The sequence below is a fragment of the Hemitrygon akajei genome, chromosome 25 (assembly GCF_048418815.1).
Source record: "Hemitrygon akajei chromosome 25, sHemAka1.3, whole genome shotgun sequence".
NCBI lineage: Eukaryota > Metazoa > Chordata > Chondrichthyes > Myliobatiformes > Dasyatidae > Hemitrygon > Hemitrygon akajei.
Window position 1 is genome coordinate 33,548,931 of NC_133148.1, and position 16,293 is coordinate 33,565,223.

General features: G+C 45.9%; 1 protein-coding gene across 4 annotated transcripts in view; it reads right to left on the reverse strand.

Annotated features, from left to right (window-relative positions):
• LOC140716503 (RAC-beta serine/threonine-protein kinase) overlaps window positions 1-16,293 on the reverse strand; it is a 153,191-nt gene that overhangs the window by 44,505 nt on the left and 92,393 nt on the right. For all 4 annotated transcript variants that reach the window (XM_073029294.1, XM_073029296.1, XM_073029295.1 and 1 more), the window contains 3 exons: window positions 10,776-10,935; window positions 7,948-8,076; window positions 358-469 (listed from right to left, as the gene is read on the reverse strand). In XM_073029294.1, the coding sequence (XP_072885395.1) occupies window positions 358-469; window positions 7,948-8,076; window positions 10,776-10,821 (287 nt within the window). In that variant the 5' untranslated portion in view covers window positions 10,822-10,935. The remainder of the gene's footprint in view (window positions 1-357; window positions 470-7,947; window positions 8,077-10,775; window positions 10,936-16,293) is intronic.

Consider the following 16,293-nt stretch of genomic DNA (forward strand, 5'->3'; position numbering starts at 1 on the left):
GTAGCTCAATTCCAATAGAATCAACTGCTCGACTATGATAAGGCTCGCTGGAATGACATACAAAATCTGTCAAATGCAAAGACTACCAGGGAAAGTGATAAACCACAGCCCACCTCCCTGCTCACCACACGCCCATGTCGTACCCTGACCCTCGACGATGTCAGCTGACACAGAAAACACTGCAAATGTACAACAGGGCCATCCTATGCAGGACAGCATGCTCCGCCAAGACTACACCTTAAGGGAGAACTGTCAAGGTGTCAGTGGGTGGGAGAGAGAAGGGAGGCAGTGAGCTGTATTCCTGAAGAGAAGAGCAATATTGAAGTCCTTTGTCATACATTTCCGCCCCATCCTCACCGTTCATCCGGTGTGTCAACGTGAAAAGTCCTCTCGATCACCGTCGTCCATTGCAAGCACCGAATGATAAACGTGTTGGGCCGTGGCCTCTCCGTTTTCATTAGCTGGCATTCTGATCAGAGCACAGAAACAGCGTGATAGTGCAGTGAAACTTAAAGAATTTACAATACAAACAAGGCCACTTAAGCCAACACCACCCACATTCAATCACCAATCCCATCAAATACTACTCTTCTGTTATCCTGTTTCCCTTGATTCCAGAAGCCCTTTTTATACCATGGACCTCTACCATGAACAGAGGGGTAAATGCACCCCAGGTTGGGAGCCCCTGCTCTAGATACAGCCCTGACTACATCCCCCCCCCCTGAATCTCCACCTTAAAAGAAAAACATTTCTAATAGTCTTCAATTTTGCTGGTGACTCCTAACAAAACAAGCAGCATCTATGGAGAGAGAGAAAAAAGTTAACGTTTCTATTCAATGACTTTTCATCAGGACTGGCAAAGCGAAAAGGAGAGAAGTTGGGTTCAAGTTGTGGAGAATGACAGGGTGGGGATCACCATTTGTTTATTGAGAAACAGCATTGAATAGGCCCTACGCTCGGTCCGTCAGAAAAAGCAGGATCTCCCGGTGGCCACACATTTTAATTCCACGTCCCATTCCCATTCTGATATGTCTATCCATGGCCTCCTCTATTGTCAAAATGAATCCAAACTCAGGTTGGAGGAACAACACCTTATATACCGGCTGGGTAGCCTCCAACCTGATGGCATGAACATTGACTTCTCTAACTTCCGTTAATGCCCCTCCTCCCCTTCTTACCCCATCCCTGACATATTTAGTTGTTTGCCTGTTCTCCATCTCCCTCTGGTGCTCACCCCCCCCCTTCCTTTCTCCTGAGGCCTCCCGTCCCATGATCCTTTCCCTTCTCCAGCTGTGCATCACTTTCGCCAATCACCTTTCCAGCTCTTAGCTTCATCCCACCCCCTCCGGTCTTCTCCTATCATTTCGCATTTCCCCCTCCCCCCACTACTTTCAAATCTCTTACTATCTTTCCTTTCGGTTAGTCCTGACGAAGGGTCTCGGCCCGAAACGTCGACAGCGCTTCTCCCTATAGATGCTGCCTGGCCTGCTGTGTTCCACCAGCATTTTGTGTGTGTTGTTGTTTGAATAGACCCTTCAAGCTATGCTGTCCAGGAGTGCCCCAATTTAATCCTAGCCAAATCACGAGACATTTTCCAATTTACTTCTAGTGCCCTCAAGGAGGCTGGTGAACTCTCATTAATCATGGCCTTTAGGAAGTGGTGCAAATACAGGATGGCAAACGAGGATCATATGCTGGGGAAGGCCGAAACCCCTCGGAAACGTCGACTACACTCTTTTCCATAGACGCTGCCAGGCTGGCTGAGTTCCTCCAGCATTGTGTGTGGCTTGGATTTCCAGCATCTGCAGATTTTCTCTCGCTTGTGATTGGAAAAGTAGGCTGAGAAACTAAATTAACATTACAGATAATGGCCGTTTCTGACAATCACGTCCAAACGTCAGTCCAGAGGTCTGCAATGCACCCAGACAGGCATGCCGTTCCTTGGACTTCCACTGAGATTTACTGTAACAGTGAAGGAGACCAAAGAGGAGCAGTGGCCAAATCAAGCAAAACTGGTAACTAGAAACGCACATCCTCGTGGACTGACCAGAGATGCTAACAAAGCAGTCACACAAACTGCATTTGGCCCCTGTGGATCACTGGCCTTTCCTGGAGGCGTCACGACTGACCAGCTCCAACAAAAGGTCATTAGATGCCAATCAAACTGCTATTTTCAGCATTCCCCTCGCAGATCAGATTTCCAAAGACTGCTGATTACTGCATGCAACTCCTGCCTTCCCTCGTGCCCCTTTGCTCAGGCCTCTTCCAAACTGATCAACCATGTACCACTCTTGGAGTCACCCACAGGAATGGCGTCATCTAGAAGTTCCTGATCTCCACCCCAATGTCTTATTTCTCTCTACTCATTTCCTCCAGGAGGACCACAACCTTGTTGTAGGGCTTGGAGGTTTGCGTGCCTCAGTGAACCGGAAAGTCATGTTGGCTGGAGTCAGGGCTTTATGCTTTGGCTTTTGGCAGGGTCACCCATGCCAAACAGGTCAAAGGGTAAGAGGTCAGTCTAAGAGTGGTCCACCGGTTTGGGGTTTCAACTCAGAGCTGACAACCCTGACTGGCAAAAACTGTAATGGAAGCAATGAAGTAACATCTGCATCTGAGAGCAACGGTATTCCTGAGACTCCACCCAGAATGGGCACGACTGACAGTAGTGAAAACCAAGAGGAAGCTACCAACACAACGGAGGAAGCCCTGAACACCGCCAGAGATGGACGACCTCTATCGCTGCCCTAAATGCCAGCGGCGTAACGGGCAGTAGGCAGCCCTACTCATTTAAAAACACTCGCTTCCTCACTTCTCCAACTCCAATGAAGGATTCCAATCTGAGGCATCATCCCCACGACAGGAGATGATGATGTCTAACTTGATCATCATCAGCACTGGTTTCAATTCATAATCACAATTTCTAAGGAAAGTATTCGTCATGTTTGGACTATAGGGTTCAGGTACAAAGTAAATTTTAAAAGTACATATACAGTTGCAAGAAAAAGTTTGTGTAATTACCTGGCTTTCTGCATTAATTATTCAAAACATGGTTTGATCTTCATCTGTCACATTGATAGACAAACACAATGTATCTAAATGCATAACACATAAACAATTGGACTCCTTGACAATACTGAGTACACCATTTAAACATTCACAATCTAGGTTCAAAACAAGTATGTGAACCTTTGAGGTAATGCCTTCTACAAAAGCTATTTGGAGTCAGATGTTCCAATCAATGAGATGAGATCGGAGGTGTGGGTTGTAGAGGTGACCTGCCCTATAAAAAAGACACACAAAGTCAGGTCTTATCAAGAAAGATCTGTGCAACATGCCTCGATCAAAACAACTCTGAGAAGACCTAGAGATGCATGAAGCTGGAAAAGGCTACAAAAGCATTTCTAAAAACCTCAGTGTTCATCAGTCCACAGCAAGAGAAATTGTCCACAAATAGAGGAAATTCTGTACTGTTGCTACTGCTAGTACTGTTGCTATTCCTAGTACTCTGCTAGGAGTGGGCATCCTGCAAAGATCACACCAAGAGCACAACATGCAATGCTGAAGGAGGTTAAAAAGAAGCCAACACTAACAGCAGAGATTCTCTAGAACTTGCTAAAGTCTCTGTTCATGTGTCCACTAAGAAAAGCACTGAACCAGAATGGTGTTCATGGAAGGACACCATGGAGGAAACCACTGCTCTCCAAAAAACACATTGCTGCACGTCTCAAGTTTGCAAAAGTCCACCTGGGTGTTCCACAATGCTTCTGGGACAATGTTCTGTAGACAGATGAGACAGAAGTTGAGCTTTAATGGCAGAAATTGCACACCACTATGTTAGGAAGAAAAAGGGCACTGCACACCAACACCAAATCCTCATCTTAACTGTGAAGCTTTTTGGAAGAAAGCAGCATCATAGTTTGCAACTGCTTTACTGCCTAAGGGCATGGACAGCAAACAGGGAACAATGAATCCAAAATTGTATCGAGACATTTTACAGGAGAATGTCAGGGTAGCAGTCCATCACCTGAAGCTTAATAGAAGTTGAATGATGCAACAAGACATTGATCCAAAACACAACAGCAACTCAGCAACAGAATGGTTTAAAAAGAAGATAGTGTGTTTTGGAATGGCCAAGACAGAGTCCAGAACTTAATCCAATTGAGATGCTGTGGCATGACCTGAAGAGGGCTGTTCATGCAAGGTATCCCCAAATTATTAATGACCTGAAACAGTTTTGTATTGAGGAATGGTCTAAAATTTGTCCTCACCACTGTGCAAGTCAGATCAGCAGCTACAGGAAACATTTGGAGGAGGGTATTGCTGCTAAAGGGAGGTTCTATCAGTTATTAAATTCAAGGGTTCACATACTTTTTCCAGCCTGGACTGTGAATGAGTTCAATAAAGACGTGACTTCCAATTGTTTGTGGGTTATTATTTTAGGCAGATTATGTTTGTCTATTATTGTGATGTAGATGAAGATCAGACCACATCTTATAAGCGATGCAGTAAACCAGGTAATTGAAAAGGATCCACAAACTTTTTCTTGCAACTGTATGTCACCATATACAACCCTGAGCTTCATTTTCTTGTGGGCATACGCAGCAATTCTTTAGAACAGTAACTGTAACAGGATTAATGAACGATCGACCAGAGTGCAGAAGACAACACCGTGCAGATGCAAATATAAACAAACATCAATAAATAAGAGAACATGAGATATCGAGATGAAGAGTTCTTAACAGTGAGATCACTGACTGTGCAAACATTTCAATAATGGGGCAAGTTCAGTGAATAATGGTTCAGTGTAGTTATCCGCTTTTCAAGCGGCGTTCAATTCCCGCCGCTGCCTGTAAGGAGTCTGTATGCTCACCCTGTGGCCATGTGGGTTTCCTCCAGGTGCTCTGGTTTCCTCCAACAGCTCAAGGACGTACTGGTTAATTGGTCATTGTAAACTGCCCCGTGATTTGGCTAGGATTAAATTGGGGGATTGCTGTGTGATGCAGCTCGAGGGCCAGAAGGGCTTATTCCGCATTGTATCTCAATAAATAATCTATTCAAGAGCCTGAAGGTTGAGGGGTAGTAACCGTTCTTGAAACTGGTGGTGCAAGTCTCTCAGTTAATATTTATTCCCCTTGACGACAGCTTCCTACTATAGATTACATTCCACTTGCCAATTCTACATCAGACTAACCGGACCATCTTTGTCCAGCACAACAATGTTCAGGGGATACTTGTGTGGAGTTCTGTAAAGGTACGTTCCAATGAGACAGGGAAGTTATGGTAGGGTAGTGGAACCGTGGTGTAATAAATCTAGTCAAGAAGAAGAGAAAAGCTTGCAAAAAGTTCAGAGAGCTAGGTAATGTTAGAGATCTAGAAGATTATAAGGCTAACAGGAAGGAGCTTAAAAAGAAATTAGGAGAGCCAGAAGGGGCCATCAGAAGGCCTTGGCAGGCAGGATTAAGGAAAACCCCAAGTATGTGAACAGCAAGAGGAAAAGACATGAAAGAATAGGACCTATCAAGTGTGACAGTGGGAAAGAGTGTATGGAACCAAAGGAAATAGCAGAGGTACTTAATGAATACTTTACTTCAGTATTAACTATCGAAAAGGATCTTGGTGATTGTAGTGATGACTTGCAGCAGACTGAAAAGCTTGAGCATGTAGATATTAAGAAAGAGGAGGATGTGCTGGAGCTTTTGATAGATAGATAGATAGATAGATAGATACTTTATTTGGAAAGCATCAAGTTGGATAAGTTGCCAGGACCAGATGAGATGTAATCCGGGCCACTGCGGAGGCAAGGGAGGAGATTGCTGAGCCTCTGGTGATGATCTTTGCATCATCAATGGGGATGGGAGAGGTTCCGGAAGATTGGAGGGTTGCGGATGTTGATCCCTTATTCAAGAAAGAGGGTAGAGATGGCCCAGGAAATTATAGACCAGTAAGTCTTACTTCAGTGGTTGGTAAGTTGATGAAGAAGATACTGAGAGGCAGGATTTATGAACATTTGGAGAGGTATAATATGATTAGGAATAGTCAGTATGGCTTTGTCAAGGGCAGGTTATGCCTTAAGAGCCTGACTGAATTTTTGAGGATGTGACTAAACACATTGATGAAGGAAGAGCAGTAGATGTAGTGTATATGGATTTCAGCAAGGCATTTGATAATGTAAGGCTTATTGAGAAAGTAAGGAGGCATGGGATCCAAGGGGACCTTGCTTTGTGGATCCAGAACTAGCTTGCCCACAGAAGGCAAAGAGTTGTTGTAGTCAAGTCATATTCTGCATGGAGGTCAGCGACCAGTGTTGTGCCTCAGGGATCTGTTCTGGGACCTTTACTCTCCATGATTTTTATAAATGACCTGGATGAGGAAGTGGAGGGATGGGTTAGTAAGTTTGCTGATGACTCAAAGTTTGGAGGTGTTGTGGATAGTGTGGAGGGCTGTCAGAGGTGGCAGCAGGACAGTGATAGGATGCAAAACTGGGCTGAGAAGTGGCAGATGGCATTCAACCTGGATAAGTGTGAAGTGGTTCATTTTGGTAGGTCAGATATGATGGCAGAATGTAGTGTTAATGGTAAGACTCTTGGCAGTGTGGAGGATCAAAGGGATCTGGGGGTCCGAGTCCATAGGACACTCAAAGCAACTGCGCAGGTCGACTCTGTGGTTAAGAAGGCGTATGGTGTATTGGCCTTCATCAATCGTGGAACTGAATTTAGGAGCCGAGAGGTAATGTTACACCTATATGGGACCCTGGTCAGATCCCACTTAAGAGTACTGTGTTCAGTTCTGGTCGCCTCACTACAAGAAGGAAGTGGAGATTGACAAGGATGTTGCCTGGATTGGGGAGCATGCCTTATGAAAACAGGTTGAGTGAACTCGGCCTTTTCTCCTTGGAGTGACAGAGGATGTGAGGTGACTTGATAGAGCTGTATAAGTTGATGAGAGGCATTGATCGTGTGGATAGTCAGAGGCTTTCTCCCAGGGCTGAAATGGCTGCCATAAGAGGGCACAAGTTTAAGATGGTTGGGGGTAGGTACAGAGGAGATGTCAGGGATTTTTTTTTTTTTTTTAAACAGACAGCAGTGAGTGCGTGGAATGGGCTGCCGGCAACGTTGGTGAAGGCGGATACGATGGGTCTTTTAAGAGACTTTTGGATAGGTACATGGATCTTAGCAAAATAGAGGGCTATGGGTAACCCTAGTAATTTCTACGGTAAGGACATGTTTGGCACAGTTTTGTGGGCCGAAGGGTCTATATTGTGCTGTACGTCTTCTATGTTTTTATGTTTCTAATGCCCCGAATATTAAAGTATTGTAGTATTTAACAAAGACACCAAATTTCGTGCAGCCCATTGTTAACAATCCAGGCACAAGTTTCTGTTGAGCATCGCTGTCTGCTTAAATCCTGGAGCCAAATTTGGATGCAGTTTAAACCTGGTTCTGTTGGAACTAGGCAGAATAATTGCTTGGCACAGACTTGATGGAACAAAGAGCATGTTATGTGCTCTGTTGTTCTATAAATCTGTTATAAATTTTGCTGTTACGGTGTACAACCAGGTAAGGAAATTCTACCTGCTTAATACACACAAAATGCTGGAGGAACTCAGCAGGCCAGGCAGCGTCTATGGAAAAGAGCAAACAGTCGACATTTCAGGCCGAGACCCTTCATCAGGACTATGTTGGAGGGCAGCGGAGGATCACAGAGAGGGTTTCAACTGAACTTTCAGAGGGAAGATTTAAACTCCTTCAGGGTAGGCATCCCTGGAAAAGACGTTGTAGTGTAGTAGTCGAAACACAAACAAGAGAAAATCTGCAGTTGCTGGAAATCAAAGTAATATACACAAAATGCTGGAGGAATTCAGCAGGCCAGGCAGTATCTATGGAAAAGAGTGAACCGAGACCCTTCATCACTGTATCTGCTTATAGTGAAATCACTCTAAGGACTTACCTGCTACAGAGAAGTTGTTTAAGGGCGGTAAACCGTGATCCGGGCTCTCGGGCTTCTCCTTGTAGCCGATAAAAGAACCATCTGATTTCAGCAGGAAGTATCTGGGCCTCCATGTTTTAATATATTCACCTGCAAACAGCAAAGGGGAACAGGTGAGCAAAGTCAGGACAGCATTCCGTGTTCAGGGTCCATGCAATGGAGTTCCCAGGTGTAACTGCGCATTAAATCTGCTTCGTGGATCAAAACCAGTGTTGCATTCAGACGTGCGTCTGCACCTGTCCACCCAAGGCAAGACATTGGGTACATTTAAGGCAAAGGTTGATAGGTACTTGATTAGTTAGGGCATGAAGGGATACGGGGAAAAGGCCGAAAGGAAAAATGGATCAGCCATAATGAAACGGTGGAGCAGACTTGATTTGCCAAATAGCCTAATTGGCTCCTGCTCTTAAAACAGGGTACAACATTCACTCAAGCAGGTGATGTTTAGATTAATGCTCGGAATAATCCATCTATGGCCCAGGAATAGTACAACAGACTGAAAGCTTCATTCGACAACACAACTTGCAAGCTCTGTTGTAGGAATGAGCACTTTAAAAATAGGGATGAACTCAGCTAGCAAGGCTCTTCCTTCTGACAACGGAGCATTCAATGAGTCAGTGAATGACAACGCTGACGGGAATGGCACTTAGAGGACACAGTGTCTCTTTATACAGCACCCAGAACACTATTTTGCATATTAGGACAGGTTGGACAAACAGTACGAAGCCAACTCTGCCCATCAGTTGGAAGGGGAGAGGGTTACACTCATTTTCAAGGACTCTACAACGCACGTTCTCGACATTATTTATTGCTTATCTATTATTTTGTTTTTCTTTATGCATTTGCATAGTTTGTCTTCTCTTGCACACTGCCTGTCTGCCCGTCTTCATTTCGATGCAGGCTTTCATCGATTCTACTGTGCTTCCTTAATCTGCAGTGAATGCCCACGAGGAAATAAATTTCAGGGTAGCAGACGGCGACGTATGTGCAGTTTGATAATAAATTTACTTTGAACAAGCAGAATACCGAGCTTGTGGCCCGGGAAGCTGAGGTAATGAAAACAGAGATGCTGAAGATCTTTAAAAGGTTAGTAGGGTGCTGGAGTGTAGCAGCACAAAGGTGACCAGGTTGCAAAAGCAAAACGACGGATAGAAGCTGTTTAAAAGGGGCATGGCGTCTCAAGGACAAATTAAACGCCATGAACAAAAAAAGATGCATTGGGCTGCAGTTCTGGGGACTGAAAGTGCTCTGTTAGTCACTAGAGTCTGAACAAACTTGGGTTGTTTTCTCTGGAGCAGCAGAGGCTGCTAAGGGGCAATCTGTTAGAGGTTTATAAGGTTATGAGAGACGTAGTGTGGACCCTGCCTCCCGAGGTTGAAATGTCAAATACCAGAGGGCGTGCATTGAAAGTGGGGGGAGGGGTAGGTTCAAGGGGGGTGTGAGGGGTAAGGTTTTTTTTGACTCAGACAATCGTGGATGCCTAGAACATGCTGTCTGGTATGGTGGAAGAGGCAAATACATTACAGGCTGTTAAGAGACTTTTGGATAGGCACGTGAATGCAAGGAAAATGGAGGGATATGGACGTTGGTAGGTAGGAGGAATTCATGTTTGGGTGAATTTTTTTATTTGTTTTACAGCTGGTTCAGCACAACACTGTGGGCCAAATGGCCTGTTCTTATGCTGTACTTTTCTATGTTTTATGTATTGAGAAGTCAGGGGAGAACGGCCAGACACAGGTCATTGGGCTGGACCAATTAGAATACAGCAGCATATTCTGGGTGAAGAAATACAAAGAACAGGTCTAAATAGATTAAGATGACACTATAGGAGAACCGGGATTGGAGAAGCTTCTTCTGAATACCAAAGGATAAAAGGAGATGGGAATGAAGATGGTTAACTTTAGGTGAGGCAAGGGTAGAGGAAAGGGCCCAAACAATGGGGAATCAGCTTAATAGCAACGTCTGGCTTTGTGTGGAGTTTGCACGTACTCATTATGACTGTGTGAGCTTCCGAGTGTTCCAGGGGACCTCAACCTGGGGTCCGTGGACCCCTTGTTTAATGGTATTGGTCCATGGCATAAAAAAGGTTGGGAACTCCTGCACTGGTGGGGAGTCAATGCTTTTGCTGCTGTGTGCGTTGGGGGGGGGGGGGGGGGCTTTGATGTTTCTATCATCCATTCTACTGGATCTTGTTTCATGGAAGTCTGTGAAGAATACAAATTTCAGGTTGTACACTGGATACATTCTCTGATTTTTAATAATGAACCTTTGAAGGCAAAGGAGCAGAATTAGGCTATTCGGCCCATCAAGTCTGCTCCGACATGGCTGGTATGCTGATTGGTAAATTTGTTGGACCTGCAAGTTGCTCCTAGTGTAGGAACAATTGTGTCTTCTCTTGTAAAAAAAATTCGTATGATTCAATTTGTTTTTCTAGCAAACGCTGCTTACATTAGGTCAGACCTGCCTTTGATGTTCCCGCAAGATTTCTTTTTAAATTGTGCATGTACTTGTGGAAAATTATAATGAACCTGAGAACTGGGTTAATGACGTTAATGGGATTTGCTGAGAGTTGGCACCTATACAATGGGCTGAATAACCTGAGTCAGTAAAACTTCAGAAATACATTTTCTAATCAGAAAGGTGCAGTGGTTGTTGGTGGGGGTGGGGGGGGTTTGGTGGTGACAGTACTGCCATGTGCTTGCAACCCTGTTAGTCTTGTCAGCAGTGCAAGTTAGGATAAACGAGCATTTTCAGTCTCTTTAAAAGCTTAAGCCTGAGTTTATACTCACCTCGTTTATGAAGCCAACCCTCCTTCACAACTGATACTTCATTCATATTGGTAACCAAGGGAAACTACTGGTTCAGCTGAAGGTGGAGGGGAGGCGCCTGCCTAACCCCAGCGACAGGATCCGCGGTGGCTCACCCTTCTTCCCCAACACTGCACAGAATCTACGAGAGAGAAATGCAAAGTCGGTGTTCAATATGCGCACAGTGTGAGGTAAAGTAGTCAGCCCACAAAACGTTACAATATACAAATGTGGCACCGGAGACACGCCTTCACTACCACATTTACTTGGAACAGGCACTGAATGATGGGAGATGTGGAGAAGTTCACTAGATCCATTCCTACTGGTTGCCAAGTTCAGGTTAGTGGACCATTTTGATCTCAACCTACAGACACACTCAAGACATGGGCAGGGTACAGCGTCCTGGCTGGAACCACTGGTCAGCTGATGATTTTGGTTGGGAATTTGGGGGGGGGGGGGGGGGGCATTCGCACTATATACATGCATAGTCTGCATTGTTGCGTTTGTTAACTTGTACGCGCAAGGATGGGCCTGAAGAGTCGCGAGGTTGCCGGCGCCCGTGTGGTGCGGCAGAGGATGGAGCCCCCCCCCACGCGGTCACAAAGAGAATGTACGAGCTCCTTACAGACAGCAGTGGGACATTTACAACGACCGGCTAACCTACCAACCGGCACGTCATTAGACCGTGGGAGGAAAGCCAAGCGGCCACGGGGAGAGCGCACAAACTCCTTGCGGGTGCAGGTGGGATTATATAATCGCCTTTCAAGAGGAATGGTGCTGGAAGAGACTGCCAGTGCAGGGCAGCTTCACACCAACCGCAAGAGACTGGTCATTGCTACAGCACTGAGAAAATGCCCACCGCGGACCTTGCGCAGAAGAGGCACGTGCCATCACCCCAGTCCGGTGACCTGGGTACCAAAAGCTGATAAAAAATGATTTAGTTACTGAAGGGATATGTGGCTTAGTTGGAAAGATCAGAAGCCTACACAAACAAAAAGTACACACAAAATGTTAGAGATCGCAAAAAAAAATTCTATATACAGGTGGCCACCTTTTTCGAACGTTCACTTTATGACAGCTCGCTGTTACGAGAGACCTACATTAGTACCTGATTTCGCTAACCAAAGAGGATTTTCACTTTCACGAGAAAAAGGCGCCTGTTTTATACGTGTGTTACCCCCGAGAAAGACTACAATGACCGTGAAGCCTTGTGCGGCAGTTGCGTGCGCACGCGTGTACATGCCAATTTTTTTTTCTCCACATTGATTTTGGCTCGCTGTCTTCCCGATTTTGATAAGTGAAGCTACACCGTACATACAATATTTCTACTTTATATAGGGTGTATATTTATCATATCATTCCTTCTTTTACTATATGTTAGTGTTATTTTAGGCTTTTATGTGTTATTTGGTTTGATTTGGTAGGGTATTTTTTTTGGGTCTGGGAACGCTCAAAAATTTTTCCCATATAAATTAACGGTAATTGCTTCTTCGCTTTACGACATTTCAGCTTACAAACGGTTTCATAGGAACGCTCTACCTTCGGATAGCGGGAGAAACCTGTATTTTTTTAAAAAACAAGCCAGCTTGCAGGCAAGACATGAGACAAACCTCATTTGCTCTGTCAGACACAAAAGACTGCACGGCATTTCTTCTCAATAGTCAGGTCAATACTTATTTATCCACCGCCAGCACAGCAAACCAGTTATTGCCATCCTGCGCGTTTTGCTGCGTGCAGATTGTCTGTCGTTTCCCATGTTGCAGAAGGGATGGCATTTCAAAAGTACTTCATTGGCCAGGAAAGGCTCTGGGGCAGAGGTTAAGCAAGGTGCTATTGAAATCCATCCAGATCCTCCCTCGTTCGTCCTAAAGGAGGGATTTGCAACCCAGTGTCCACAGACACCTAGGTTAATGGTAGGGATCCATGGCATAAAAATGTTTCTCTCCGGGAGCGCTCGTGTTTCTTGAGCTCATCGGGGTTCGTAGATGGCGCCTGAGCAAGCCAATAGAATTCAATGGTCAACTGATAGGGTAGCCAATCAGGATCGAGGCAAGCGAATGACGGCCGATATAAACACGAGCACTCCCAGAGAGAAACACCAACTGCACAATGAGGATGTCACCTCGACTGGCAATGAAATGTCTGCAAACTGACTGCCAAGCTCGGCAAAGAATGCAACATCAAACGCCTCAACCCGTGCTGCCAACATTCACCACCACAAACACGTTCTCTTGTAGGGCAAGAAGGTGGAGGGGAGTGGAGAAGGAGAGGAAGTGGTACAAGGTGGTAGGCAAGAGGTGAAACCGGGAGGAGGGGAGGGTGAAGTAAAGAGCTGGGAAGTTGATTGGTGAAAGAGATACGGGACTGGAGAAGGGGGAATCTGATAGGAGAGGAGAGAAGACCATGGAAGGGAAGGGGGAGGAGCACCAGAGGGAGGCGATGGGTAGGTAAGAAGAGGAGGTGAGGGGGGAAGTGAGAATGGGCAATTACTGGAAGTTCGGGAAATCGATGTTCATCCTTCCCTCTCTCGCAGTTTCACCTGCTACCTTGTACTTCTTCCTCTGACTTCTTTTCCTGTCCTGATGAAGGGTCTCAGCCCAGAACATCGACCGCTTACTCTTTTCCTGGCCTGCTGAGTTCCTCCAGGGTGTTGTGCGTGTCGCTTTGGATTTACAGCGCCTGCAGGCACGAATCCTGATTTTATTTCCACTGTCCGGCCCACCGCCCACCTGCACACCACAGACATTCCACGTGGCTCTGGGATGTGGGAGAAAGCACAAACACCACGCGGACAGCACCAGAGGTCAGGATTGTATCCAGTCATTGGAGACCTGACCCAGGGCTACCTGGACCTAGCACCCCAGGTCATTTACAGGCAATGGCTAGTATTCATTGCATGAAAAGGTCACTACGTAGCTTAGAGAGTTTTAGGTAAGGCTGAATTACAACACACTGCGAAATGGTGTCAACAAACACTGAACTTGGGCAATAATTGGACCACAGAGTGCGAGTGGAGCAATGTGGGAGGGTTTCAATTCTGGATACACAGGCAGCGTTGGTCGAGACTATTCTGAAGCCCTTCCAGCACACCCTGTGACGGGGCAACAGACGGCCACTCTAAAATTACCATCAAAACTGGCTGACGCGGGGAGTGTGAAAGGACGGGAGCTTGTGGACTGACTGAGCTGGAGGTATTGGGTAATGTGCTCGAGACATTATCTACAGCACCAGGGGTTTCAGCAACAGGTTTAAACAGAAACTTTGTGAAATGTCAACCCTTGCCCACCTGTAAGCACTCTCAAACAAAGCCGCGGGTTCCGTTGAAGAGACAGCCAGTCGTACTTGTGGGAGAAACTCAGGTCCGTTAGCCTCCATGGAGGGGAACAAACGGTTGACGTTTCAGGCTGAGACCCTTCATCGGGTCTTGCTGCGCCGAGAGGTTCACCCCCTTTGTTACGTTGACTCTTCAATACTTGAGACCCTTCAAGTCACGCCAACTATCTGTTCATCTCCTAAGATGTCCCCTGGCCTGCTGAGTTCCTCTAGCACAGAGGAAACTCCAGGGATGGAGACCAATGCAGAGGTATCTCCTTCTGGGATATTTACCCATTCTAAGAGAGGTGCCTTGTGTCCCTGGTTTGCCTTACTGATCAGGGAACGGAAAGGGTGCAGAGAAATAGAGACAGGAAGTTCAAGTTAAAACTGAAGATTCAGAGTATAAAGACATTCTGATTTACTACAGGTAGTAGCCGAGTTACGAATGTCTGATTTACGGACAACTCGTACTTACGAACCGAGGAAGGAGAACGCCGTCCGCCATTTTAAGTCATTGCTGTTGACACTGTTGAGTGTTTAACTTTGTATTTGGTTTAAATTTTTCTTAGTAAGATTCACCCTGAACCCCACCCCACCCCCGCCCCCCGTTCCGGTCGGCTGGTGGCACAGTGAGATCTGGAGAACGGAGGTTCCCGAGTTCGATCCAGAGAGAGACTGCTCCCATGCCAGGTTGATGTCGATCCAGTGACTCCCGTACCATCCGTGCCGGGTTGATGTCAAGCTCGCAACGCGACCTCGTAAAAAAAAACCATTGCCACCTCCAGTTTAAATTCCCACGCGGAATATTGTGGAGGATTAAATATCCAAACTCAGCACAGCCCCCAGTTGTCCCATTTAGCCTGTTTCAGAGCAGTGGTCCTTAGGACCCAGCGGACTTCGGGAGCCGGCACAGCTCGGGACCCACCACCCACAGTGTTTCTGTTCCATTGACAGGAAGCGATCGTGATTGAAAATAAAGTGGAAATAATAATGCGTTTGGAAAGAGGTGAAACGTAATCGGTCATTGGAAAATCGTTAGGTTGCTGTCGGTCAACGATCGGAACAAATTTAAAGGGTAACGGATAAAATGAGAATGGAGCACGTAAAAGGCCCTGCTCCGATGAAAGCTATAATTATTACTAAGCAATGCAGTGGTTTAATTATGGGAATACATATGTTTAAGTGTTTTAAATACATAGAAAGGTAAAATATATACTATATACTAAGACAAATGTTTGACTAACTGACGCTAAATAGTACCAGATGTACTTGTTCCGACTTGCGTACAAATCCGACTTAAAGATGGACTCAGGAACGGAACTCGTACGCAACCCGGGGACTGCCTGTATTCATTTTTAAATTCCTGAAGCATCAACTTAGAGAAAATGTTTTACGAGGACAGGTTAAACGAGACAGTCCTGCCGAAGGGTCTCAGCCCAAAATGTTGACCGTTCACTCTTTTCCATGGATGCTGCCTGGCCTGTCGAGTTCCTCCAGCATTTTGTGTGTGCTGCTCGGATTTCCAGCGTCTGCAAACTTTCTTTTGTTTCCGATTTCCATCTTCTGGAGTAGAGGAGGAAGAGAGGGCACTCAATAGAGGAGTAGAGGGCGGCGAGGGGCGCACAGCGTGACTCGATAGAGTAAACAGCCAGAGTCTTGCCCCCAGGGTGGAAATGGTTAATACAAAGGACGTAATCTTAAAGGCAATTGGTGGTAAGTTTGTGGGGAGCATGTGTCAGAGGTCCAGTTCTTTACACAGGGAGTGATGTGCATGGAACGCCCTGCCAGAGGAAATGGCAGTGGACAGTGAAGAAATTCTTAAATAGACACATGGATGATAGAAAAATGGAGAGTTGCGTAGGAGGGAAGGGTTAGATTGACCTTAGAACAGGCTGAAGAGCTAGCACAGTGTCGTGGGCCAAAGGAGCTCTGTGTAAGGAGTGTGTACCTCCTCTCCATAGTCCAGAGGCTTAATAGGTGGGTTATTTTGTCATTGTAAATTGCCCCAGTTGTTGGGGGTTGCTGGGCAGTGCAACTTGAAGGTCCAGATTCCAAGCCGCATCTCCAAATAAAATATCTAGCATGGGAGAGAGCTGAGGAGATGAGTCTCATTATCTATGCCACTCGAGGTGCACTGAATAAATCAGATGCTACTAGCACAAATATGCTGATGAAGCTGTTGAGA